General features: G+C 37.7%; 1 protein-coding gene across 2 annotated transcripts; it reads right to left on the reverse strand.

Moving 5' to 3' along the window:
- Positions 1-1,629: 1,629 nt before the first annotated feature.
- fxr2 (FMR1 autosomal homolog 2) lies at positions 1,630-26,918 on the reverse strand. Of its 2 annotated transcripts, none has more exons than XM_073837241.1 (17): positions 26,344-26,918; positions 23,628-23,680; positions 18,471-18,564; positions 15,612-15,683; positions 13,910-14,058; positions 13,548-13,641; positions 13,348-13,464; positions 11,663-11,833; positions 11,488-11,566; positions 11,217-11,326; positions 10,869-10,955; positions 8,962-9,181; positions 8,446-8,625; positions 6,083-6,286; positions 5,094-5,192; positions 4,617-4,711; positions 1,630-3,303 (listed from the first exon to the last, which is right to left on the reverse strand). In XM_073837241.1, the coding sequence occupies exons 1-17, from the start codon at positions 26,392-26,394 to the stop codon at positions 3,193-3,195; spliced, it is 1,986 nt and encodes a 661-aa protein (XP_073693342.1). In that variant the 5' UTR covers positions 26,395-26,918; the 3' UTR covers positions 1,630-3,192. The 2 variants fall into 2 exon arrangements, with proteins under 2 accessions (XP_073693342.1, XP_073693341.1); XM_073837240.1 differs by having other exon boundaries at positions 11,169-11,326.
- Between the last annotated feature and the right edge of the window lie 345 nt (positions 26,919-27,263).

Here is a 27,263-nt window from a genome sequence, read left to right on the forward strand (position 1 = left end):
CATATTTGGTGAGCTCAGACCCGGTAGATATTTTTCCTCCTTTTCATATAAATCCAAGGAACGGGTTACAAGTACATTATCTGTAAATGTTTGTTCTGCAAGTGAACTACTGGTAGACCTCAAGAACAGTGTTAGGCACCCCTGAATTAGGGTTTTTGAATCATGGGTCAAGTATTTAGGTACAGAAATGTAATAAAAACATTGTATAAATTAAACATAGATTAATCTTTGCTAAAGCTGTATTTTATTGTTCATGAACATTAATGAGGTATTTATAGGCCAGTGTCCCTTTAAGACGTGAAGGACGGATCCAATACAATAATATATATTCGATTTTTTACTCGGTTGTTTTCGTTCAATCAAGCTTGTCGAGACGTGTATGGGTCTGTCCAAACGCAAGGAGTTTCGAAAGAGGTTACAGTTGCGGTGTACCCGCGCTGTCTGAAATGAGCCTCTCTGCGTGTGCGCGCTCCATGTGTGTGGCTGACTGTACCAACACAACACCGAGGGAGTATCGAATCGCGTTCTTTTGCTTCTTAAAATCACTTGAGTATGTAAACTTTCACTCTATAGAACCTTTTCCTGAGTAAACGATGAGCGCCGCCATTACGAATTCTAAAGTCAGATTGAATGCTTTTGCGTTCCGGTTTCCATAGGAACCCATTCAAATAGCGTCCACTGTTTTTAATGTAGCTAACGTCCGCTGCTTCGTGTCATCTACACTCATTAAAGTGAGGCACTGACAAATGACGGTCATTGCGACATTGCCAAGTGATGGCGCTATGGAGCCATGTGCTTTTTAAAAACATTTTAATAGGTTTATTAGTTTATTAGCTCGGAATATACCCTAATTTGACTAGAAACAATGCAGACCGGAAATGCAAAGCATTCTTTCAGTTAAGAGTCGGACTTACTTCCGTGTTCAGGAAAAACGTCTATAGTGCTTAAATTTAGCAAATAATCCTCGGATCACATGCGTGCCAAACCGTTAGGCCTGGTCCGTATGGAGCACAGATCAACTACGATTCAGACAACCTCTAGAAGATATATATGTATATGTATAAAAATTATACATGAAAACATACATGTTTTACTTTTTGTGAGAAGAAAGCACCCCCACAACAACTTCTAAAAAGTGAACGTTAGCGTTTTACTCTAGCATTACATAATGTCATGTTAACATTAAAGGAATCATTTTACTATCAGTTTAGGAACTGAATAATAAAAATTTAAAATAAAACACAGCTTAGTCTCATTTTGAATTAAATATGCACTGATTATTAAGCTAAAAATTTTATTTAGGGAAGAGCAGTTAGTGATTTTCTCGGTCTTTTGTTCATGGCCCCAAATATTGCAAGCTGTTGCGATATTTCGATATATTGCACAGCCCTGTTTTCAACTAAAGAAAGACATGAACATCTCGGATGACATGGGGGTGAATAAGTGCAGAAAATTTTTATTCTGGAAGTAAACTGATCCTTTAATATAATAGTTCGACCTCCTGAATTTCCTTTTCTGAGAAAAATATTTTTGATTCTGAGTTTCAGATCCTGTTTTTGCACCTTATTCTTTTAAAGTGCACAAACTGAAACCAGACTGAGGAGAAAAAGAAACCAAACGGCACACAGGTGTCATTCCAGAAATAATTTATTTCACTTCCTTTTTAATCTTTTTTGTTTTTCAATGATGTGGAAAGAACCAAAAAAAAAAAAAGAAAAAAAAAAAAAAAAAAGAACCTTTGAGAGCAGGAACCAAGATGACAGTAACAAAGTGAGGGAACGCTCCCTCCTCTCCTTGAACCAGGACAATCAGGGACACGACAAACCATCCATCCCCTTCTCTGCCACAGCATCGGATTTTCCAGCAGAGACAGAAGAGGCCAAAACGCCATTGACCAAACTGGAGTGTATTACAATACTCTCGGATGTACGTGTGTGTGTGTGTGAGTGTGAACGAATGCATCTGTCTCAATGTTTCTGGCTTTATCTTAATAGGGTTTTCACTGTTCCCAGAGTGCCTTCTAGACCATCAAGACCAACCTTCCACACCAGAGGGTCACCAATCCCTCTCCTGCCTTTCCTATAGATGCGGGCCGGAAGCTATAGAGTGTGTGCGTGCACCACTTTCCACCCTCCCATTCATCCTACCTTCCTTCCACGTACAGTGGGGAAAGAGATGCTGAAATACTGAATACTCTGAACCTGTCAGTTCATTTACATCTCTCTAGTTGTGTTTGGAAAGTCTAACGACACATGTGCCACCTTCCGGCCGTTTTAACTGAAGAGACAGAATCCGTTCTGGATTCTTTTGGGATGTCTCGTGGATCATGTAACGTTCCTCCCAAATTCTAAGTTCTTACTGCATGTCTCACAACAATACATGTACAAACAGACACACACTCGTACACACACAGAGATTAAACGCCTTCCACATAAAGACTTGACCTTGGACAAACGTCCTAATTTCATGTTTGGCATTAATTATCTGTCTTTCCCCACCCCATGCTAACCCCTTGTATTCTGCATAATCCTGTCATTTCCTCAGACAAAGTAAAAACACCAAAAAACAGGAACCATCTACTTCATCCCATGAACAACGCAAATATTAAGGAAAAAGAAAATACTCAAGTTTTTTTAAATTCAAGGCACAATGTCTCTCTGTTTCCCCTTTTTGCCCTTAAATTCAGAGTACCACAGACTCAACTGTCAACCGCTCACGAGAGGCTCCGCCTTCAACCCATCGCCGCTCCGCTAGCCCCGCCCTCATTTAGCTAACACTGTTTAAGAGATGCGTCTGTTTGGGAGTGTTTCACAATCCCACACCAGTGAGTACAAACAATCAAAAACAAACAATGACGGCAACGAGAAAACAAACAAACAAAAAAAAAATAAAACCCAAAAAGTCACGTCCTGTTTTCTGTGTTATGTCAGAAATTGGAGTCATATCCATCAGCTCATTTTTGGCAAGCTTGTCTTAAATAAGCACTAAGTACTGATAGATAGGATAAACATACACCGTTACGTGTGGTTTAAAGTAGATGCGTTCGTCATTTTTTTTTTGTATCATTTTCTTCTCATAGACTTTAGTCGATTTTCATTCGTCAGTTTAAAGGTTTACGTGAATGCAAGCAGGGACAGAGTTCGCCGTGGTGTCTTGCTTTAGACGTGGGTCTTGAGGGGGTGAGATGACTTATTACGAGACGCCATTCACCAGGGCTAGAGCCTCCCCGGGCGATGCCACGCCATTGCTAGGGGAGCGCTTGGAAGGAGTGCGCTCTTCCTTACTCACGCTAGTCCCATTTTCCTGAAGAAGAGAGAATGAAAAGCAGTTTAAAACTGTCCTTTGCCTAAACCTTTATGAAACCTTTATGCCCTTTTCACCAAAAGGAAAGCCTTAAAACAATTGACCTATCAGTATGCCCCTCCCCTTGAATGCAGCTGGGCCAGTGGCAGTTGCACAGGGAATGGAACTCTTGACATCTTAGGGTCAAGGTCATTGGATATATAGATAGATTTTCTCTCTCTCTCTATTATATATATATATAAATTTTTTTAAATTATTGTTGTTGCTGTTCTTAATATATATATATATATATATATATATATATATAAAAACTTTATACATTATATATTATACATATATAAAATAATTCCATAGTCTCATTGACAAAAAAAAAAAAAAAAAAAAAAAAAAAAAAAAAAAAAAAATATTGCCCAAACTGTGCAGCTTTACGAGCCATAAGCTTTTTCCCTCTCAACAACAAATTATAATTACATTTAAATAAGTTTCTTACGCTCATCAAGGCTGCATTTATTTGATCAAAAATACATAAATTAAAAATAAACAGTAATTTTGTGAAATACTGCAATTTAAAATAAACCGTTTTCTGTTTTAATACACTTTAAAATATAAATTTATTTCTTTGAAGCAAAGCTGAATTTTCAGCATCATTACTTCAATCAACAGTGTTACATGATGCTTTAGAAATCATTTTAATGTAAAAAAAAAAAAAAGTTGTGCCGCTTAATATTTTTTGGTACGCGTGATACTTTTTTCAGGATTCTTCGATAAATAAAAAGGTTAAAAAGAAAAATAGAAATTGTGTCATTTTTTTATTCAGCAAAGATATGCTAAATTGATGAAGTGATAGTAAAGACTCTGTCAGAAAAGATTTCTATATTGAACAAATGTAACTTTTTATTATTAGAATGATTTCTGAAGGATTATGTGACACTGAAAACTGGAGTAATGGCCGATGAAAATAGTGCTGTGTGACAGAAATAAATTATATTTTAAAAAGTCTATTAAAATAGTAAACCAATATTAAAAATGACAATATTATTTCACAATATTACTGTTTTTTTCTGTATTTTGATTAAATAAATACAGCCAAGATGAGCATAAGACTCCATTAAAAAATGATGCCAAACTTTTAAATGACAGTGTATAAAGCACAATTCTAGCCAAATTGCGAGGTTCTACAAGCTTGAAGCTTTTTTTCCTCTTGATAACAACATAAAAAATATTTTTGGAAACACTAAATAAAAATGATTTTCCCCCCAAATCAGTGCAGTCTTAATCTGAGGGGTGTGTTTTGTGTAGTAGTATTTGCAGACCTTGGGATGAGACGTGTGCGGTGTCACGTCCTTTTTCCCTGGGAGATTCTGTCTGCTCTGGGAATCGGCACGAGAGATGAAGTCAGCAACAGTAACTATATCAAAAGAGAGAAAGAACAGTCAGGTTGAGGGGGGGAAAAAAAAGCAGCAAGTGATCAAACAAGTGGACTAATCTTATAACACACAGCATGAAAACAGCTCTTACAGTTGCATTTAAATCATACACCTTCTGTAGGACATGACTGTGACATTAACATAAAAAAAACAAAAACAATAAAATCTGCAAATATCACCATTTACAATCTAGTTTTTTCAAGTTTGAATCTGGTCAGCAACAATAAGTTCCCGTCACTCTCTACTAAATCTGAAGAACAGAAAAACATGCTTAAGTTTTAATTTTCAACTTGACATTTCTCTCTCTGTAGTCCCTTCCTGTCAGTTTCGCTTCTACATCTTGACCCTTTCCCATTTTCTTACTTGGCTGTCTGTCACGGCTGGTGGAGCCTCCCTCAGGACGATTGCCTCTGTTACGACGGCGGCGGCTTCTATTACGGCGCTGGGGCCTGCCCTCCTCTTCTGTGAGAAATGAGGGAAGACAAAGAGAGCATGAGATGCATTGGGACCAATTTATTTTCAGTTTATCTTCTGAGGCCGTTCTACGAAAACCCCATCAAACATTCCTTGGATGAATCTTTATGACCCCAAGGATTTCATAATCTTTCCAGTCTCTTCTGACAATGCTAATTACAGATAATGCCGTTTTACAAAAGTAACTTTTTGCTTAAAATCCAATTCAAAGGTTCTGAGGTACAAGAGTAGCTTGCAGTTGCTATTACTTGAGAAATAAATATGATGTTCTCTTTATTCCTGAGACAATTTAACCTACTGGGTGACTAAACAAAAATATTAAGGAAATTATTTCTCGAGCACCAAATTAGAGTGATTTCTGAAGGATCATGTGACACTGGAGAATGGAGTAATGGCTGCTGAAAATTCAGCTAGGCCACCACAGGTATAAACTATTATTTAAAATGTATTAAAACAAATTTTTTAGAATTGTAATATTTCATACCATTACTCCTACTTATCAAATAAATACAGCCTTGTTGAGCTTAAGAGACTTCTTTAAAAAATTTTTTAAAGAAATCTCACCAACTCTAAACAAAACAAAACTAGGTCATCGAACCACTTTAGCTGCATACCACTTGCCCACTGTTTCTTTCCAAATAGTTGGGTTCAAAAACCAACCAACAAATACCCGCAGAACAACAAATGAAGCGAGATGCACAGAAACCACATTCTTTGAAATGCAAGCGTGTTGCATTGAACACCTTTGACATCATTGACTGTCACTTGTTTTCTAAATGAACTAAAAGGAAGATGATAAATTTTTTTAAAACTGCTTTGCAAAAACAAGTGAACACAAATGTTCTTTTTAATCAAAATAAACTGAAACTTTTTCATACCCAGTCCGTTCTCACTGGCAGCTGCCTGACTGTCTGATTCGTTAGCGGCTACATCCATAAGGCTGGGCTCCTGGTCGTTACGGCGACGGCGTGAACGTCTCCTGCGGTCAGTGCCGCCCATGCTCTCGCTGGCATCTGTATCACCACCTAGTTCACCTTCTCCCTCCAGCAGAGAGTACGGGTTACTGTCTGGATCTCGAAGCACTGGAATATACACAAACACACATATGATAAACATGAAATTGCGTAGTTATTGCATAGTTAATCACATAAGCTATCAAGCATTTAAAAAAAATGTAATTTAGTTTTTAATAACACTCTTAGTTGCTTTACTAAACCTTAATGTATTTTTTAATAATACAAAGTAAGATTTCACACCAGAGCCATTTTTTATCCAGTTAAAGGAGAAGTTCACTTCCAGAACAAAAATGTTCACATCTTTCTTTCAGTCGAATAGAAATTGTATTTTGATGAAAACATTTCAGGAACGACCTCCATATAGTGCACTTCAATGGTTTAAACTTCAAGTTTAAACTTCCAAAATGCAGTTTAAATGCAGCTTCAAAGGGCTCTAAATGATCCCAGCCGAAGAAGAAGGGTCTTATCTACTGAAACGGTTGGTCATTTTCTAAACAAATTGACAATTTATATACTTTAACCTCAAACACTTGCCTCAAAAGTAAAACAGCTATGCAGGACTATTTTGAATATGGAGAAGAAAACAAGATGGAAGTTTTTCGACATACCCTAACTGTATGGACCCGGATTACTGTGTTCACATGTGCATCGCAGGCAATAGACAAGGCAAGCATTTGAGGTTAAGTATATAAATTGTCAATTTTTTTAGAAAATGACCAAACGTTTCACTAGATAAAATCATACTTCCTCAGCTGGGATTGCTTAGAGCCCTCTAAAGCTGCATTTTGAAAATTCAAACTCGGGGGCACCATTAAAGTCCACCTACATAAAAATAATTCCTGAAATGTTTTCCTCAAAAAAAAATTTCTTTACGACTGAAGAAAGACATGAACATTTTGGATGACAAGGGGGTGAGTAAATTATCTGTCCATTTTTGTTCTGGAAGTGAACTTCTCCTTTAAGTATTGTACATCATAACTAGACCAAAAAAACCCACGGCCGACCACAGCCTGAACAGTCAAAACAGAATTAACGACGCTTACGTCACTCTCGATCAACTTTCGTCACGATTCTGCACTCATGGGAATCATTTCAACGATTTTACAGACCCTAAGTTATCAAGACAGTTGCAAAATGCAACACAAGTGCTCGGATCATTCATTTCGAAACTCTTTTCTGTCACATCCTTGTGCTTATTTATCATATTGCCTGTGCATAATTTTCACTGGCTTCTGCAGCAATCACACTATAAATAAATGCATAATCACGTACTTTATGTCCTCTGTGTTTACTTCCGTTTAACAGTGTGCTGTTCAAGTGTTGCTAAGTCCACAGTTTTCCCGCAGAATTAGGCTACATTATCACTGTTGCCGCAGGTTGTTTGTCAACTATGTGGGTTGAACCGACCCCACTATTGTGATATTCACCCCACGGAACAAGAGTGGGATAGTTTTAAGCAATTGGGCGGAATTTGTTGTGAAAACCTGGCAACCCGGTTTGTATTGTTCATTTGCACATGCAGGTCAGTTCAGAAACACGATCGGTTCACAATAGAAATATGATATTGGCCACAGTTAAAACAAAAATGTGAACAGCTGTGAGATTACAAATTTAAGAATCTGTTTGAGATATGCAGATCCTATGCTCTGACATAGCATCACATGAAACACTAAAGTGAAATACATTGTATTTAGCATTTAAGGTAAATATGACATCCGACAAATGATTCTCTCAAGCTAGTTTGCACCATGAGTGTTTCCTATTTGGCAGTTCCTGTTCTCTTATTGTAAGTCAAATGAACCAGATTACTGAGACTCTCACCTTTTGTTTGTAATTGCTCTTGGTGCCTCTGCCCTAGTCTTTAAATAGTTATGATGACTGGATTAGGACTGGTTAAATGGAGCAGGTTGCTGCTACACATGAGTACTTTATTTGCATGATTTAAGGTCGTCACCCAGGTGCTTTGTCTCCACTGCCCTCTAAATGTATATAAACTACAATGTATCACTGCCTTAGATTTGTGATGACTGCAGCACATTCCCAATAAAGAACTCTGATGAAGATAGCCAAGATTCTCCTGGTCATTGCATCAGAGTTTCCAACACAGCTATACTAAAAAAAATTGAAACTGAGCACCAAGGTTTGGAGTGTAAACATGGCCTAAGATTTTTTTTTTTTTTTTTTTTTTAAAATGGTGTTTTTTATTAATTACAATCAGTATGTACCTGAGCTGATGGTGTTAGTGTTTCGGGGCCCTGGTCCTCCCCGGCCCCTGCCAGTGCTGGAGCCACGGCCACGACCTCCACGCTTGGAACCTCTGTCATCTCCTCCAACACCTTTTGGCCTGGGCTCCCGCTCCCCTAACTCTTCTGTCTCTGATGCATTTGACATTTCAGAGTTTGTTCCTGCAGAATGACATTTGTCACTGAGCAGTTTTGCTACAGTTACAGTTAAATGTGACACATTTAGTTAGTAATCCATTTTTATGTCTACTTCCAACAACGGTGTTACAAGCAGTATATTGAATATTGTTGGCATATGAATTTGAGCATTCACAAATGACTACATAAATTATATAAAGCGAACGATAGGGCACAACTTATGGAAAATGTGTTCCAACAATATTTCCTTGAACAGACAAATGTCCAGGTGCACATAGACATTTAGAAAAGTGTCAGGGTGGGTTTTTGCGCCATCTAGTGGTTTAGGGCAAAATAAAAGCTGTAAGAATTGTATCTCACCATAGCCAGAGTACGTATTGTTAGATTTGCGTCCACGTCCTCTTCCTCCATAGGTGCGTGTGGTCTGCAGGGAGTTGGTGCTCTCGTCCGTGAGGTATCCCCGTTCACGCTCGCCGGCGACTCCTGAACCAGAGCGGCTGGGGGGTGCACGGTATCCCACCCCAATCTGACGGAGCTGTTCATCAATCTGTAGGCGCTCGAGACGCAACTGCTCCACCTCCTGTCAATCATAGAGGAAGTACAGTTAGGCATTACTAAAAAACTACATACAGAGTTACAGAAAACAGGAATATAGATCACAAAAAGTAGCAATGTAATATTTCTGATTTTTGTTTAATAGCAAAATGAGAAAAAGTATGCTATTATTACCTATGACAATATAACATATACACTACTAGACAAAAGTCAGATTTTTAAAGTTTTTTTAAAGTCTCAACAAGTCTGCATTTATTTGGTCCAAAGTACAGCAAAAACAGTACAATTTTGAAATATTTGTACTATTTACAAATAACCATTTCCTATTTGAATATATTTTAAAATCTAATTTATTCCTGTGATTTCAAAATTGAATTTTTAGCATCATTACTTCAGTCACATGATCCTTTAGAAATCATTCTAATATTCTGATTCGCTGCTAAAAAAAAAATAAACATTATTATTACTATTATTGTTAAAACAATTTTCAGACTTTTTTTCAGGTTTCTTTAATGAATTGAAAGTACCGAAGAACAGCATTTATCTGAAATAGAAATCTTTTGTAACATTATAAATGTCTTTATCATCACTTTAGATCAATTTGAAGCATTCTTGCTAAATGAAAAGTAATAATTTCAAAAACTAGATATTATTAGATTCCATCTTAGCTGATCTTTTATTATATAGTGTATTATAGTATTGGTATACAAGGTTATATATTTTGTTTGATACTGAATATATATTACATATATAATTTTAAATGTTTTTCAAAAAAAAAGTTCTCTGCTCAAGCAGAAGAGACTTCTTTGAAAAACATTAAAAATCTTACCGTTCAAAAACTTTTGACTGGTAGTTTAAGGTAGCATGATACAATATGTAATAATATATATTCAGTATCACAAAATATAATATAAAAACCTTGTACAGCAATACTATAATACACCATATAATAAAAGATCAGCCAAGAAGAAATCTAATATTTACTAGGGGAAAAATTTGAAAAAGATACTTTTCATATCTATCACAATGTAATATATAACATTATCATTTATAAGACAACAAAATTTCAGAATTATAATAAAATTAATTCTTTAAGTGCAAAAGGGGGAAAACAATTTTCTCTCAACTATTTTGCTTATTACACATAAATAATCCACTTATTAAATATTGATGAGGCTGATGAAATTATCAGCTTTGAGAACTGGCATCTGTCAAGCAGGATTATCTGTACAGACAGCATTTATTGAGGTGGGTTTTCACTAGATGCAACATGTCTGTATATGTGTGTGAAGGTGTCAATTCAGAATGTGACAGCTGCCGGGTTGAAACAGCAGCTGAACGCTGATGGAGGAGGGCAACGTGGTAGAGCTGGGATGGACAGGGAAAACGGCTATTTTGAGAGGCGCCTGGGTAGAAAGCATGTAATCCACACTTTGCCCCCCCCCCCCCATCAAATCTACCCCCAATGAGGTTATTTTTAGCATCAGTTGGTGGTTAAGTTCGACCAACAGCTTTCCATGAAGGAGGAGATCAGCTGACCATTCAAAAAACAGTTCATTTCAAATGCTCATCTTAAGTATGGTACAATGAATTCAATATATCTTTGTATAACATTTCAACATTTGTACACTTTTGAGTTTTGAACAATGGCAGAACAAACATAGGGAACGTTTAGTTCAGAGGCTGAACAATCTTTATGCCTAGTGACTAACCTGAAGGTAGGCCACATGGTATTCGAGCAAAGCCTGGGCGTTACTGATGTTATCTTTGGTTCCAACAAAGATAAAGGGAACCATACCCTGAATAACAAAGACAAAGGAGGGATAGCATTTGTGATGTTAGTAAAACCAGAAGCCATTTCAGATATTAAACGATTGAAAATGCTCAAAATGTATGTACACTTGCATGAAAATAAACAGCTTGCTACTAATATTGTGTTGTTTTCCCTCACTGAGGTTTTATTTAGCTGTAACAGTGAGAGGTTTGTTGTATCAGGTGGGCGGCTCATTCACCTCTTGGCTGCTGACAGTGTTCTCTCTGCCAGCCCCCTGCCTGCCTACCTCCTCCCTGGGCAGCTTTTTATCATTATCCCCTTCGATCCGGACTCGAACCACGCCCGATTTGTCAACTATTTCCTGGATAATTTTGCCGTTTTTGCCAATGACTTTTCCTGTTGTGAAAGAGAGAGAATCATTGGAAAGAGAGAAAGAGAGAGAGAACGCATCGCTTTGGCAGATTTTCAGAATTTATGCTTAGCTAATGTCTATTCACAAATGAACTGCATTAAGACGTCCAAACGAAATGTGTCAAATAAGCAGAAAACCAACTCACCTACAAGGTTCCTTGGAACTGGGAAGGAATCCTCCTTAAACTCCAGATACGTTCTGGCCTGCTTTACAGCCTCTGGGGTCTTGAGTCAGAAAGAACGAGCAGTCAAAATCATTGCTGTCAATCATCTTATATGCATCTTTATAAATCACACAAGATGAGCTTAAATGATAAACACCTCTCCATAGATTCTGAATGTGCAGCTCTCTTCTTCCAGCTCAATGGCAGTGACGCCGGGAACTTTGCGGGCCTGCTGGATGTTGGCGCCGTGAGAACCGATGGCCAGACCCATTAGATCTTCACGCACCTTCACTTCCTCTTGATACGCAGACGCCAGCTGTTTACTCGTCTGCGGTACACAAAAACACACAAATGTTAAGCTGGTTGCCTGCTTAATTAAACCACAGGGGGATCCAGCATGACCAGAATGTCTTTTTAAAGGAACACGCGTTTTTAAAGGAACACAAGTAAAAAAAAAGAAGAATATTTCACAAACAAACAACAGTATATAACAAGAAGTCTGAACTGCAGAATAATTCATTTCATGAATGTGGAGCTTTAAGGCAAAAAAATCTGCTCTGTCCAAATGAGAAAGCACAGATGGCTTATCAATGTTTGTTTATATGGGTGAGTAAATCTGTATTTGCAGCAAAATGTTGTAGATGAAGAATATCAAGTTAAAGAGACTAAACTCAAGCCATTCTAGGACAGGGCTCAATGCTAAGAATTTTTTTCAACAGGCCGGGTCAGGCCAGTGGTTAAATTTTTTACTTGCCCTGCCAAAATTTTCAATGGCCCCACAAAAAAAAAAAAAGATAAAATAAACAAACAAAATAAAATAAAACTCTACAATAGCCTACAATATTATCGTAGACAATATAGCTCACACTCGTACGATGTGCACTGGCCCAGTCGGGCAAATGACAGTTCTGTCAATTGGCCCGAGCATCGCTCATGCTGGCCCCGGGCCATCGGGCACTCATTATTTGACCCATAGGTGTATATGGCTTTCTTCTTTCAGACGAATACAATTGAATGTAACATAAAAAAAATGTCCTGGCTCTTCCAAGCTTTATAATGGCAATAAAGTGTATCCATCCACCTTAAAAAGTACTCCTCATAGCTCTCAGGGGTTAATAAAGGCCTTCTGAAGTGAACTGATGCGTTTGCGATTGATTTATTTGTGGCAGCCCACCACGATATCAAAACTGACCGCCAAAAATAGATTTTTCAAAAGGTTTTGACTTCCGTGAATAAACAAAACAAAAAACGCGGTATATATAAAAAACAACACCACATACATACATAGACATATATATAACACACACACACACACATACATGCATATCTATGAAGGAAAACAACTGTCTATAGGAAAATGCTATTTTTGCCACTTGAGCACATTTCTTTCGTGAAGACGTGTTAACGGAAGCTAGAGACTACAAATATACAAATATAAAATTTACAAATATAATTTTAAATATGGATATTTTTCCTACACAAATGCATCGATTCACTCAGAAGGCCTTTATTAACCCCTCAGAGCCATGTGGAGTACTTTTTATGATCGATGGACGCACTTTATTTTGGTTCAAAATCTCAAGCTATCCATTTTAAATATAACTGACAATTTTTCACAATATTCACAATATTTACTAAAAAATATTTTACTAAATGCATCCTTTGATAAGTCTATCATTGAAGCCTGGAACTGACACAGGGGAGCTAACATTTCTGTTAATTAGTCAAGTGGATATAATTAATGGTCAATGCAATAATCTCAAACTAGTGATTATTTCTTCAAATGTCAATGTTCTCTGTTAGGGAAAAAAAAAAAATCACCATTTTTTTGTATTTGTGTACCTCTAAGTGTTTAGTGGCCTCCTCGTTACGGGACATTAGCATGAGTTTGGTGCGAATACTCCGGAAGTGCATGTCACTCAGTAGGGCCGCTCGTTTCACCGTGCACTCGCTTGTGGACTGGGGAGAAACAGAGAGACAAGTTCAGACATAATGTATAATTCAGTATCATTATGAGAAGTTAAATAGAATTAAACACTGACCAGGACGATAAGTTGTTGTGTAAAGGTGTTGTAGAAGATGCAGTTGGCTCCGATTGCTTTCCTGAAGTCTTTGTGGATGTTCTCGGTCAAACAGCTGCATCATTCAGAAAAGAAAAGAATACATTTAATTCTTCTAAAAATGTTAAAGATACATAAAACTGGTTTGTTTTTATTATAAGAAGTATATTTTGTTTAATGCCTAGCCCTATACCAACACAATTTGTTGAGGTTGATATTGACTTGATTTGGTTAGCTAAAAACAACTTAACACAAAAATACTGCAAAGAAACCAAATTAGTCTAAATGGACACACAGTCTGTGACTTAAAAGTGGACTATCAGAAGACTTCATGTGTAACTTACATTTCTCGGAGATCCTCAGGTACAGGGATGGGGATTTTGTAAAAGGAGTTTTCAGAGGAGGGGCTGTTGGGATTGACTGGCCGGATTCGTTCCGATGTGACGATTTCATTGTATGTGGCGTCGCAGGCTGCATATTCGATCACATAAAACTGAACAGGAGGGAAAAAAAAAACTAAATATCACAATGCCAACCACTCAGATAAATGTGGCGTCGCATGGCATGCTGAACTTCGTTAATAGTTTAGGTAGTTCAATTGGATTTTATACTGACCATTACTCTGGAATATTTTTCATTGTACAAACACAGCATTCTAAGATGTATATCTGACCATTTAGTAAAATCATTTAACCTCAAACCAATTCTAATGTCCACTAATAAGCAGGATAAATGTACAGTCAGCTTTGAATCTTGGTCCTGCAGGGTTTATTTTGCTGTAATGACCAGCTGACTGTTTATTACACAAGTCACAATGGCCTCTTTCACAGCCTCACCACTTTAAAGACACAGCAAACAGACTGAAGCTGCTCAAAGACCGTTTTGTTGTGCTAGACCACTAGCTCAAAATGCCAGTAATTAGTCACTGTGATGAGACGCATTAGTACAGCACACGCTCGGAGTGTGACTGAAGCCATCTTGCAGACAGAAGCATCAAGCCAACATTAAGTATCTGCTGCCTGTAAGACAGTAAAAGCAGTGGGGAAGAAAATCGATTGAAGATAATCTGAGAACAGCCCCCCTCCTGACTAAAAACAAACCCTATAATAACACAGAGCAGCCACATCTCATATCAGCAGTAACACACGACTACACTCAGTGACCTAGAATGCAGTCAAAAGTCAAGTCTAAATTTGTCCTATTATTCGAGTGCCCCAGTATCAGAATGAAAGTGTGCAAGAGGGAGAAGACAGTTCCCCAGTGCTGCATGTAACATTATGAGAGTTCTGCCTGTCAGCCCATGCTACCTTAACCTAATTAGCCAAAATGTGTGTGGAGGCAGGTTTGAACGGAACCTTGCCAGGAAACAGTGGACAGCAGTCATAGGCTCTGAGGAGCAGTGTTAATAAACTACTATTTGTGTATTAATAAAAGGGAAAGAGCAGTTAATACAGCATTGACTGTAAATGTTAGCATTGCACTATAACCTTACAATAACGTTCAAGGTTCAATACAAATAAAGCTCTGTGGCATGATATTGATTACTATTTAGATGTATCCCAAAATAAAATAAAATGCAACGGGACAACATATGAACCTAGAACACTTCTTAAACCTGATGCCTTAAGTGGGACCCATATAGAGGATCCCAGATGTCTTTAAACAGACCTACATTTTGCGGTTGTTTATCTTGCTCATGCATACTGAATGCATATTCTAGAGCTTAAGGCGATCTGCTATTAGATCACCAGGGGGTTCAGTCTGACTCAATAAATGAGATCACCCTAGTGTTTATGGGTAACTGGGTCAGTGCTGCAGATGTGTGTGTGTGTGTGTGTGTTAAAGGCCTGCTGGAGCGATGGGTCCCAAAAAGACCTGAGACACCCTCAATCAATATTCATATATTCACTTTGGACTCCACTTCAGAGGCCAAGTGAGTGAATAACAAGAGACAGAACCCTTGAAATGTAGACCCTGTAACCATCATCTGATCAAACATGTGCTCATGTGCGGCAGTGGTCGCTTGCACACCTGGACCTGACTTACCTCTCCCTTCATCATCCTCACTTTTGCCAACCACCAGCCGCAGGGCTCTTGCTCGTTGGCTCTGGAGTAAACCTGCAGGGGAAAGACAAGGTCAGGTGATTGTGTGCAAGGAAGCACTGAAATAAAGTCTCTGTCTCTGCCAGTCTCTGTATTCAACAAAGCAAGAAATGAATAGTACCCTTTCTTTGTACCATAAAAGGAGTGTGCTATAGTATTGAAAAAATAAACATAAAATGTGTCGGGTATGTTTGTATCTAGTGGTTGACTGGAAAATGCCAGTATCTAGTAAGTAGGATGCATAATTTGTAGGATTTAAAGGGATAGTTCACCCAAAAATGAAAATAACCCCATGGTTGACTCACCTTCAAGCAATCCTAGGTGTATATGATCTCCTTCTTCAAATGAATATAATCAGAGTTATATAAAAAAAAAAAAACTGGTTCTTCAAAGCTTTATAAAGCCAGTGATTGGGTGTTGAGTACATTCATCCATCATAAAAATACTCCACACAGCTCTGAGGGGTTAATAAAGACCTTCTGATCGACATTTTTCTTTACAAAACCTCGTTTTGTACTTCTAATTCATGACCGGTGTTTTGTTTTGCTCCCGCTTCTGAGATTCCGCATTCATCATATTATACAGAAACTTACACTATGCCTAAATCTACATTGAAACACCACTCTCTCGTGAATCTGTACGACAGTTAGCAGAAACCTGGGGCCTCATTTATAAAACTTTCTTACGCACTGATTTGATCTTATAGTGTTCGTACGATCAAATCCACGTCAAAGTACCGATTTATAAAAACCGTCTTTGACGTGGAAAAGTACTTATCTCCACGTCAGATTCCAGCTTGGCGTACGACCGTTTCCTTGTGGTAATGCCTGGTATTGCAGATAGTTCAGCCTCACTATAATTTGATTTCTTGCACTCCTTTTTACTTGCCATTGTCACCGAGTTTTTGCTTTAGGAATGAGCTCATTTTTTTATGTTTATTAATTAAGCAGGGGCGTTTCGACGGCGGAACATTCAGCTGCACACAATTCCACGATCATTTGTGATTTAACCGAATGACTGGCGTACATATGGATTTAGTGCGTACGTTCGTTTTCTCTGAATCGCTCTTACGATCAAATCAGAAAAGTTCTTAGATAAAATCAAGGATGGTTTCTACGCAAGTCTTTATAAATGAGGCCCCAGAGCTTACATTTTATAAAGTTGTAAATATGGATACTTTTATTACACAAACACATCGATTAGCTTCGGAAGGCCTTTATTAATCTCCCAGAGCTGTGTGGAGCACTTTTTATGATGGATGGATGCATTTTAATGGACTTCAAATTCCTAACACCCATTCACTTCCATTATAAAGCTTGGAAGATCCAAGACATTTTTTAAATATAACTCTGATTGTATTCATCTGAAAGAGGAAAGTCTTATACACCTACGATGGCTTGAGGGTGAGTAAATTACGGGGTCACTTTCATTTTTGGGTGAATTATCCCTTTAAAGACTAGCTTCAATCATTTGCTGAAATTTAAAAGCACATTCTCACAATATTCAGTTAATTGACTAAAGAGTACTTGAAAACAAAAGATGCATTAATAAAGCATCATTTATAGACATGGCTGCATTATTCATTGACAGCAGTGTTTGATTTTGGATCTGTTTCAAAGATGTTAATTGGTCAGTTAGGCAATTTCAAAGAAACTATAGCTACACCAGCATTGCAGTACTGGCTGATACTAATAATTCGATAAGTATTTTCATGTTATGATAAATAACAGAAAAAATAGACAGTAAGGATGTAACGATAATACCAATGCCGTGATAACGCAATAGCAAAACCATCTAGATATTACCGTGGTCACATGACGATATAAAACGATAGGTTTTCCGGGAAAAATTTATTTTTTAAAAATATATTTAAACTTCTTATTCCATCATAAAAGGTCTTTAAAGTTGTGTTTTGGGCTATTATACTTTGACACAGTATCTGTCAAATGAACTAAAACCGAAAGTGCAATATGGCTTAATCCCTTCATCATTTCATGTACTGTGAATTTAGAATGCGTATGGGAATGCAACAGCCACCAGTTTATTTTTTTTTGCGGCAAAAGATTACAGCATTTCACTAGAATTATAACGAGATGTGTTTTTGAATATATTTTAAAGCAAAAATAATACTTTTGAAATATTAATTTATTTTGCAGTGCAATTGTTTTAAAATATATGGCTATAACTGTCATTGTTGTTGTTATTATTATTATTATATTTTAATTTGTTTGGCTTCCTAAAACATTAGTGTGAATGTAATTTAGACAAAGTATATCAAATAAAAAGAGGGCCCTTTAAAGTTCAGGTACAAGTAAATTAATTTACTTTTTTTGAAGTTTAAGTCAGCTTAATTTAGATAGAATAATAATAACTTTAAAATGTACAAAAGCAAATTTTTTTCCCAATTCTTCATCGGTCTTTTTAAATATCGTCGTATTGTGAGATTTTGATCGTTACATCCCTAATAGACAGTAAAATTGCTCTCTAGTCTACATGGGCAGAGAGAAAACATCCTCTGTGTCTATATTTCAAGATCCAAACAAATCTCATCAATTTTTAAGATTTCTCTCTAAATATGCCACATTACCCAAGTTAAATGTGTTGTAACAACTTTTCATGTTATCTTTGAAGAATGACCCATGTTTAACACTATGGCAAGTGGCGCAAGATGAGACTGATATATGTTTTGAAAGCCGAGCATTTCAAAGGGCTATTTCTCCGGCGATGATTCATATGTGGGGGCCTTTTCAGGGTGATGATTTGAGGAGTGCTCCGGGTGTTTCAGAGTGAATGTATCCCTACCTCCACCTCATCTCCCTCACAAATGTCCTTGTGGTAATCGGTCGGGGGCGGCAACCTCACGTCACTGAACGGCAGCTGTCTCTCTGGTTGCCAGCTTGTAGAAAGAAACCACACACATAGACGCACAGTTGTCAGTCAGTTTTCTAATGACAGGACAGGTACAACTCAGCACCCCACCTCCAAAAACCATGGGCTCACTGGCTTTAGGAAGCCTTTTACTTTGACAGACGTCAGTGTCAATTTAGTAAAAAGGAGGAGTATCATCAAAACTGAAAGATGAGGGGTCAGTGCGGATTTACTGAAATGAGCGAATCACAGGCTTTCAGATACACATGTAAATCACAACTTTGTATAAATCACTGCAAAAAGGTCCAGAGAAACTAGTTCTTTACTCATTCAGATATAAACTTTTCTTGAAATCCCCTTGAAGTCAATCTTCACTATTATACACAAATTTAACAAAACCATGAGCACATGGTCTAAGAGAGATAAGATGAGTGCTCCTGGTTGTCCATGGGTCAGCAGAACCATTCCAAGAATGGCAGGGCCACTGTCCTGTACTCCCTTGCCTGCATACCTCACAAGGCTATTTTTGGATCTCCCTCAGTCCGAAACGGGGAGTGAGAGAAGGAAAAAAGGCAGAGATAAGGATGGGAGGAGTAGGGAGACATGGAGGGGGAAAACGAGGGAAGGAGGGGGACAGGAGAACTATAAAGAGCTGTCTGACAGCTGCCCGAGAGAGTTAGCACAGGTGCTGAGAGAGACGGGCTAGAGCACATGGCTAAAGGAAAAGTGGAAGTGATCTATCAGTTAAGCTTTAAGAAAACAAGCTGATGAGCACAATCAGATAAGACCACCTTACACAAAAAACATTACAACATTGCTGCATTTTAAGAGTGACCTATAATATCTGTATAGTAACAATGTATTTAAATACATGTACCGATAGATCTACTTGTACACTACCAGTCAAAAGTTCTTGAACAGTAAACATTTTTTTAAAGTCTCTTCCGCTGACCAAGCCTGCATTTATTTGACCCAAAGTACAGCAGAAGCAGTACAATTTTGAAATATTTTTTACTATTTAAAATAACTTTCTATTTGAATATATTTTAAAAAGTAATTTATTCTTGTGATTTCAAAGCTGGATTTTATTTAATGATTAATTAATCATTTTAATATTCTAATTTGCTGCTCAAAAAACATGTATTATTTTTTATTGTTTAAAATAGCCGAGTATAATACTTTGCTGTTTTTCTGAACTTTCTGTTAATCAAAGAAACCTCATTTATCTTAAATAGAAATCTTTTGTAACATTATAAATGTCTTTACCAGCATCCTTGCTAAAGAAAAGCATTAATTCCTAAAATTTCTTTCCCCTCCCCCCAAAAAATAAATTATACTAACTCTAAGCTTTTGAATGGTATAGTGTATAATGTTACAAAAGCTTCTTATTTCAGATAAATTCTGATCTTTGGATCTTTCTATTCATCAAAGAATCCTGAAAAGAAAAATGTACTCAACTGTTTTAAATATTGATAATAATAATTAAAATAAATAAGCATAGAATGATTTCTGAATGATCATGTGACCCCTGAAGACTGGAGTAATGGCTGCTGAATAATTCAGCTTTCATCACAGGAATAAATTACATTTTAAAATATATTTAAACAGAAAGCATTTTTTTAAAGTAAAAATATTTCACAACATTACTGCTTTTGCTGTATTTTGGATCAAAGTAAAAGCAGGCTTGGTGAGCAGAAGATACCTTTTTGAATAAAAACTTTTAAAAATTTTACTGTCCTGAAACTTCTGACTGGTAGTGTTCATGCTTATATTACATATTTAATAAAATAATGAATGCATACACATTTTTTTTATTTGTTTAATATATAAACAATAAAAAACATTTAAAAGTTTTGGGTCTGTAAGATTTAAAGAGGTTTCTGAAAATACTCACCAAGGCTGATTTATTGGATTAAAAAAAAAAATACAGTAAAAACAGTAATATTGTGAAATATTTCTACAATTCTATTCAAATGTCAAATTCAAAGCTGAATTTTCAGCAGTCATTAGCGTAATATGATCCATCAGCATTTATTTGATATAGAGATCTTTTCTAACATAATAAATATTTTACTGTCATTTTTGATTCATTAAATGCATCCTTGGTAAATAAGTGTTTTAAAATCTTACTGAACCCAAACAATAAAATGCTTGGTTTGTTACATATCTTTTATGTATGTATAATAATAAAATATTTTTTTTTACATTTTTTACAAGAGCTGTCTGGAAAGTATCCAACAATGTAATATGAAAAATACAAAATTGAGAGATGCAATACAACAAAAACAGCCAAAGCTATGGGCAACTGGTGACTGGCAGTTTCATCACGACCCTGCGCCCGCCCAGTCTTTTGCCAAAACATCAAATCACCCAGGTGACTCAGTCTCCCTACAGCCCAGATTTGGCACCCTGCAACTTCTGTGCTTTCCCAAAACTAAAATCAATTTTGAAGGGAAATGAGGCATCACTGTCTCAGTCCAGTGTATTTTTTTATCTTGATAAACATCTCTATTTTTCATATTACATAGCTGGATACTTTCCAAACAGCTCCAAAAATTATTAAAACACCAGATATAATTTTTAAATACATTTTTTTAATATATAATTTATTCAGGTGTCTGAATAAATTTTGGTTTGACTGTATACAATAATTTTATATACATTTACATATATAACTTTTTATATATGCATAGTGTGTGTTTGTTCCAAGTACCATATATATCAGAGCCATAGAGAAAGAGAGTTGCGACACGCTTTGATCTCGCCGCCGCGCGGTCACGTGGTTCATGGAGCTCTCAATAGTTCCAAACAACTCCGCGCTGTCAATGTGTTTGAATGGGCTTAAGTAGGATAGACAGCAGTTTTACTATATTTGCAGCAATTTCGAGTAATTATTGACACATAATGTACATTGATTGTGTATTGATAACTTCTCTGAATACGGTTCACAATCGCATTTTATTCTGGCGAGTGATAAAGAGACATAATTAATATGTTTTCATACACTTTGACAGTCAAACGTGACCAAACACCAACAAGAGTTTTTTTTGTACTAAATAATATGTGCAATATTGATCCTGACCATTTAAAAGATAACATTTTCTAATATAGTATTTATATTACAGTTAGTATAATATTTAAGGTTAAATACATTTGAATGTGTATTTGGACACGATCAAACACTCATTTTTTATGTTTCGATTTAACGATTTAATGTTAAATAAAGTAATTTACTCGTGCTATTTTATGATATTCAAATATACAACATAACTGAATATTATAAAAGGCAAGCAAAAATGGCATTTAACATACCGTAAATCCCCTAATACAGGCCCGGGCCTTTATTTTACTCAAGCGCATCGCGGTCCAGGCCTTTATTAGAAGGAGGCCAGAATTGGAGACAGGCCTCAATTTCTATTTGAGCAAAACGAACTACCAGTAGAATAAAAAAAAAGAGATTGTGTCTATTTGGACCTATAAAATACTAGGTGCATTTAATAATCGCTCCGCTCCAGCTCCGCTCTGAGTTCATAATTTCCCGCTCCACTCCTCGCTCACTGATATCAGAAACACTGCTCCGCGTCAAAAAAAAATGTTTGAAATACAACGGTCCTGATCATAACACATATTAAAATAAAAAATACTAAAATAAAATAACAGGAGAGTTTGGAACACTAGTGTGCAAACTTTATTCCTACCACATACAAAGCTAATAACATTGTCAGCATTAAAAGAGTATAACTGCTTTATGCCGTGCAAAGTTTGTAATGAAAATAAAAATACATTTGTCAGTTATTTTACCTATGAATCCCTGCATTTCTTACAGATGTCTGTTTATTCGAAATCAGATATCATTAGATTTGTTTTAATGCATTATTGACAGAGCGATTGCATGTGAATAAGTGTTGTACCTGTTTAAATCATGCTTTCACCTGAAAATATTCATTATCTAGGAACAAACTAATGCCTTGTGAACTATAATTTACCGCTCATCCATTGCGTCATCATAGCCTTTACATTCTTTCTGATTTGAGTGATCCATCTCTATCAAGCTATCTAAACATGTTTAACATATGAATTCTTGCTTAATATGCAGTTATATTGCGGACCGTTGGCATGAATTGTACTCATGATGGAGAGGTGGCGGAGCGCTCTTGGAGCGAGTGAAAACCACGACGCTCCGACTTTTCAAAAATCCGCTCCTCCCTCCATTCAAAATTACACAGCTCCACTCCGCGCTCCGCTCACATACTCTGCTGCCCAGACATACATGGTTTCTAATAATAGCCCCGGCCACTATTAGAGACTGGCCGATATTTACCTCAGCTGACAGCGAGACCGGCCAATGTTGGAGACCCGGCCGCTAATGGAATACAGGCCAATATTAGAGGATTTACGGTAATAGAAAAGATGAAAATAGTGTTTAAAAAAGCACAAGGCAACGAATTGCATTCAGCATAAATTATCGTATTTCTTGAATGCAGTCTTTACTGAAACTCATTCAGTAAAGAGGAAAGATTGCAGAAAGACTAAAAACGTAAAAATATGACAACTAGTATCTGGTTATGGTCGCTATTACAGTGTTTCTCACGTTATCTAACTGCATTTACAGTATAACTGTTTATTTTTCCGAGAGGTCAACTGATGCGTGAAAATGTAAAAAAATGCAGTAATTTCTTCAATTTACCGGCGACTGTGCTTGAAAAGCGCTGAAATGAATGGACTTCTATGGAGGAACTATTGGTTGTTTGGAACTATTGGCCGCTCCATCACACGCTTTACTTCCGCATTCCTCAGTTCCTATGGAAGCCTACGGGAGTGTCGCAACTCTGTTTCTCTATGGCTCTGATATATATCATAGATTATATAAAATCAACAGAACAGATAGGCCGACTGCAGCACCATTAAAATACCTTGTTAAAGACCCTAGAGATACATATACTGCATTTTAACAGGGTAAAACTCTTCTCTTCTTGGCTAACCTTATATTTTTGTTGGTTGTGTAGGTGGCAGAGTGCGAACACTCATCACAAGCAAAACCTTGTCAAACAGGCAGAGGCTTTAGGAAATAGCATGTACAGGCCAACTTACTTGTTTTCAAAGACTATTGTGAGGGAGTCTTCGTGTACATCCTTGATGAAACCCTAAAAAAAGAAGAGAAAATATGTTCAGCATAAGTGTTTTACACACAACTAAGATAGCATATGTTGCTGAGGGAGATACATTGCTAACAAAATCTTTGTGAATTGCAACAGTGATACAACAGCATGTGCTTTACACATTAAGTTTATTAAACAGTGCCGCAAACGTGGGCACAAGCACGTCACAGGTGTAGTATTTGCAAGTGAACGTGAGACGTAATTGGGCAGTTGGGGGGAGGAACCCAGAGTCCCCTCCTCAAAATCTGTTCCTCATCCATCACTCCTCCTTCCTCCACAAATCTATCAGAGCTGCCATAAAACGATTACTCCAGTCGCCACCCCCATCATAGCTTAGCTACATACAGACAATGCCTAATATGGGAGGGAGAGACTGAGACGAGAGAAAATTAGACAGAACGAGTGCCAATGTGTAACCTGCTTGAAAAAGACAGGCTGGTCTCAGGAAAACTAGCACAAGTGCATATGCAGTCTATTTAAGAGTCACAAGACACATGAATCCACATACAGCCATCTAAAGCTTGAATCTGCATTGCCAAATCCACATTATCCAGCTATCTATAGGGCAACATACTAAACCTTTAAAAGTATTAAGTGAATGTAAATGTGCAAAAAAAAGCTATGAGCTATTAAAAAAATGATTTAAAAGGCCTGCTCATTTACAAGTCAGCAAAAGTGCCTGAAAGCAACTGGGCAGGCTTTTAATATAGACTGTCCTGTATTGGAACCATTCCAACATACTAGATTGTGAAGTCACATACCCCTATATGTCTGCTGACAGATATGCCCAGGAGAGGCACAGAGTCTTACGTTAGGGTGGTGATTTTGGGAATGTGACACTACAGACGTGCAGGACCCAACAGGATGAGTGGCAAATAACGAGTCTATGACGGAGACTCTTGGCCATGTGCGTCCTCCATTCATTGCCCTGCATGGGGAACCTTGTAGAAACCCTTAAGTGAAAGACTTTCAGATTTTATAAAACATCCATTTATTTATTTGGGAAAAACACTTGACTAAAAAAAATACATTTTCATTACACAACTGAATATAATAATTTAAGAATCGACACATTTTGGTTGCACTGATTACTAATCTACATACTAAGGCAGACTTTGCCCAAGACTTTGGAAACATGTTTCACTTCTTAAGGGCATTTCAAAACTCAAACCCTGGTCCCTGACACTTCAGGTTAGGATTATAAACAGTTAATACAGACTTTGAAGAACACGTCTGACAACATTAGCAGCAACAAATGCAGAAGGCGTATAAAAACAGAACAGAGGAGAGACTAAACTGGCAAGAATTCATCTTTTACATAACATTACAACAAGGGGTCACGGAAGGGAAAAGTAATGAGAGCAAAGGATAAAACCAGAGAGGAGAGTGGTAGTAATAGTATTGGTGGGGGTTGTTGAGTGTTTGGTGTCAGCAACGAGATCACCTGTTCCTCTCCCACCTGCTTTAGCGCCTCAGAGTTTTACAGCTTGAAACAGCCGTCACTGTCACCTTAGTGCAAAATAGTACATCTCTAAATAAAAATAAAATACAACAGCATGTGCTTTTACACATTAAGTTTATTAAACAGTGCCGCAAACGTGGGCACAAGCACGTCACACGTCATTAGGATATCTTTACTTAATATCCTAATGTTTTTGGCAAAAGAAAAAAATTATAATTTTGACCGATACAATGTATTTTTGGCTATTGCTACAAATATAACCATGCTACTTAAGACCGGTTTTGCGGTGCAGGGTCATATATGACCAATCATTTTTGCAGAGAAGTTCACATTTCCACAGAGTTTAATGAAACATGTGAAACATATTTGTTGCTTTTTATGAAACACATTTGAGTGACTGCGGCTGTAGTTTATTAATGCTGGAGGATCACACAACATGTAAAAGCCATGTGGCTGATCCATAACCTGGGATCTGAACAAATTCACCTTCACTCAAGCTGACCAAACAAAGAGGACAGGCTTGTGAATACACAACCAGTGGCACCACATTTCCCATAAGCACATAAAACACACAATATAAGCCTGACACTTCAATAAGCTTAAAACAAACTCACATCCTTAGTCTCAAAAGGATTATTCACATAATTGAGTCATCATTTAGGAAGAATGACAATGTCAAACACTATTGACTTTCATTGTCTGGAACGGATGCAATAAAAAAGTAAATAACAGTGACAGTCCCTAACATCTCATTTTGTGGACCACAGAAGGAAGGATGGATTTTGGAAGAACGTGAGGATGATAAAGGATGACAAATTTCATTTTTGGCCTAACTATTGCTTCAAGCACTGATGGAGGGTCCCATCATGTGTCTCAAAACAAAGTGAGTTGACTAGGTAGGGCAGCTCACTAGATTTTGAGATACAGCCACTGGATTCTTGTCAACAGACTCATTAGCTAAGCCGCTAACAAAATTCGGTGGTTCTACTGATTACCAGAAAGGAAATAAAAAGCAATCTTTTCAAAACAGGCCGATGACTAGCGAGCAGGTCCAAAACAACAGAGCGCCCTTCGGGCCTCTTTGAAAGTGATACACATCACTGCATCACACCTCAGCTGTCCTAAGCCGTTCGTGCATGCGTGCAGACCTTTGTGGTTTAATATTGTTCTTTTAAAATGAAGTTACCTTGTAGAAGGCCCCGTTGGAGCCGCGCACCTCCACCGCCAACCCGTCCATGTTCGTCGGCGTCTCCCCACGACTGTGCCTCTCCTTAGGCGCTCCGACAGCGTGCGAGTCCGGTACCACCCCCAGCTTCACGGGCCTCTCGCCGTTCTCCGGCCGCTTGTGTGTGTCCAGTGTTTCGGGTGGGAGAGGGGGCAAAGGTGACGGGGTGAGCACAGGAGCCACAGGGAGGGGTTCAGCTCCGACACCCTTTCCAGCGGGACAAGCCAATAACTCAATAACGGCTGCCTAGAGCGTGAGAGAAGCTCGCAGGAGTGCCGTTTGTGGCGAGTCTGGAGCTGGAGTGATGCTGTCTGATGACGGTGGATGTAAACGAGGTGTTAGCACAACAGCTAGCGCAGCCGCTAATCAACGGTCAACGACACCTTCTAGCACTTAAACTCACGGTTCCTGCATATGTCGGGGTGTTTTTCGTGAGAATCCTCTCTACTATGTCTGAGAACGCTGTTGATTAGGACGTTTGTTCTTTTTTAAGACTGTAGTGCTGTGCTACTTCACCCTTCCCCTCCAACACACGCCGTCAGAGTGGAGCAGCAAGACTGTGAATGACCCCGAAATCCCCACCCCTCTCCACTCCACGTCCCGCCCATCTTAGCGTCTGTGCTTGTGATTGACCAATTGCGCTGCCACTCAGGCAGAGCTGCGCGCTGTGATTGGCCTAACTGTCGGGGGCCGGTCGACGCAGACCCAGTGCTCGCGGCTCCTGGTTCGCCGGGTTTGTCCTATTAGCGCCAGTTGTGTAGTTGTGTATTTGGGTGGCTCTGCTTTTTGACGAGAGCCACTGATTCACAAAAAAGCCATATACATGTTATGTAAGGAAAGACGACACTTTCCAAACATTCTCTTCTTTATACTGATATACC

This window comes from Garra rufa, chromosome 3 (assembly GCF_049309525.1).
Source record: "Garra rufa chromosome 3, GarRuf1.0, whole genome shotgun sequence".
NCBI classification, from domain to species: Eukaryota; Metazoa; Chordata; class Actinopteri; order Cypriniformes; family Cyprinidae; genus Garra; species Garra rufa.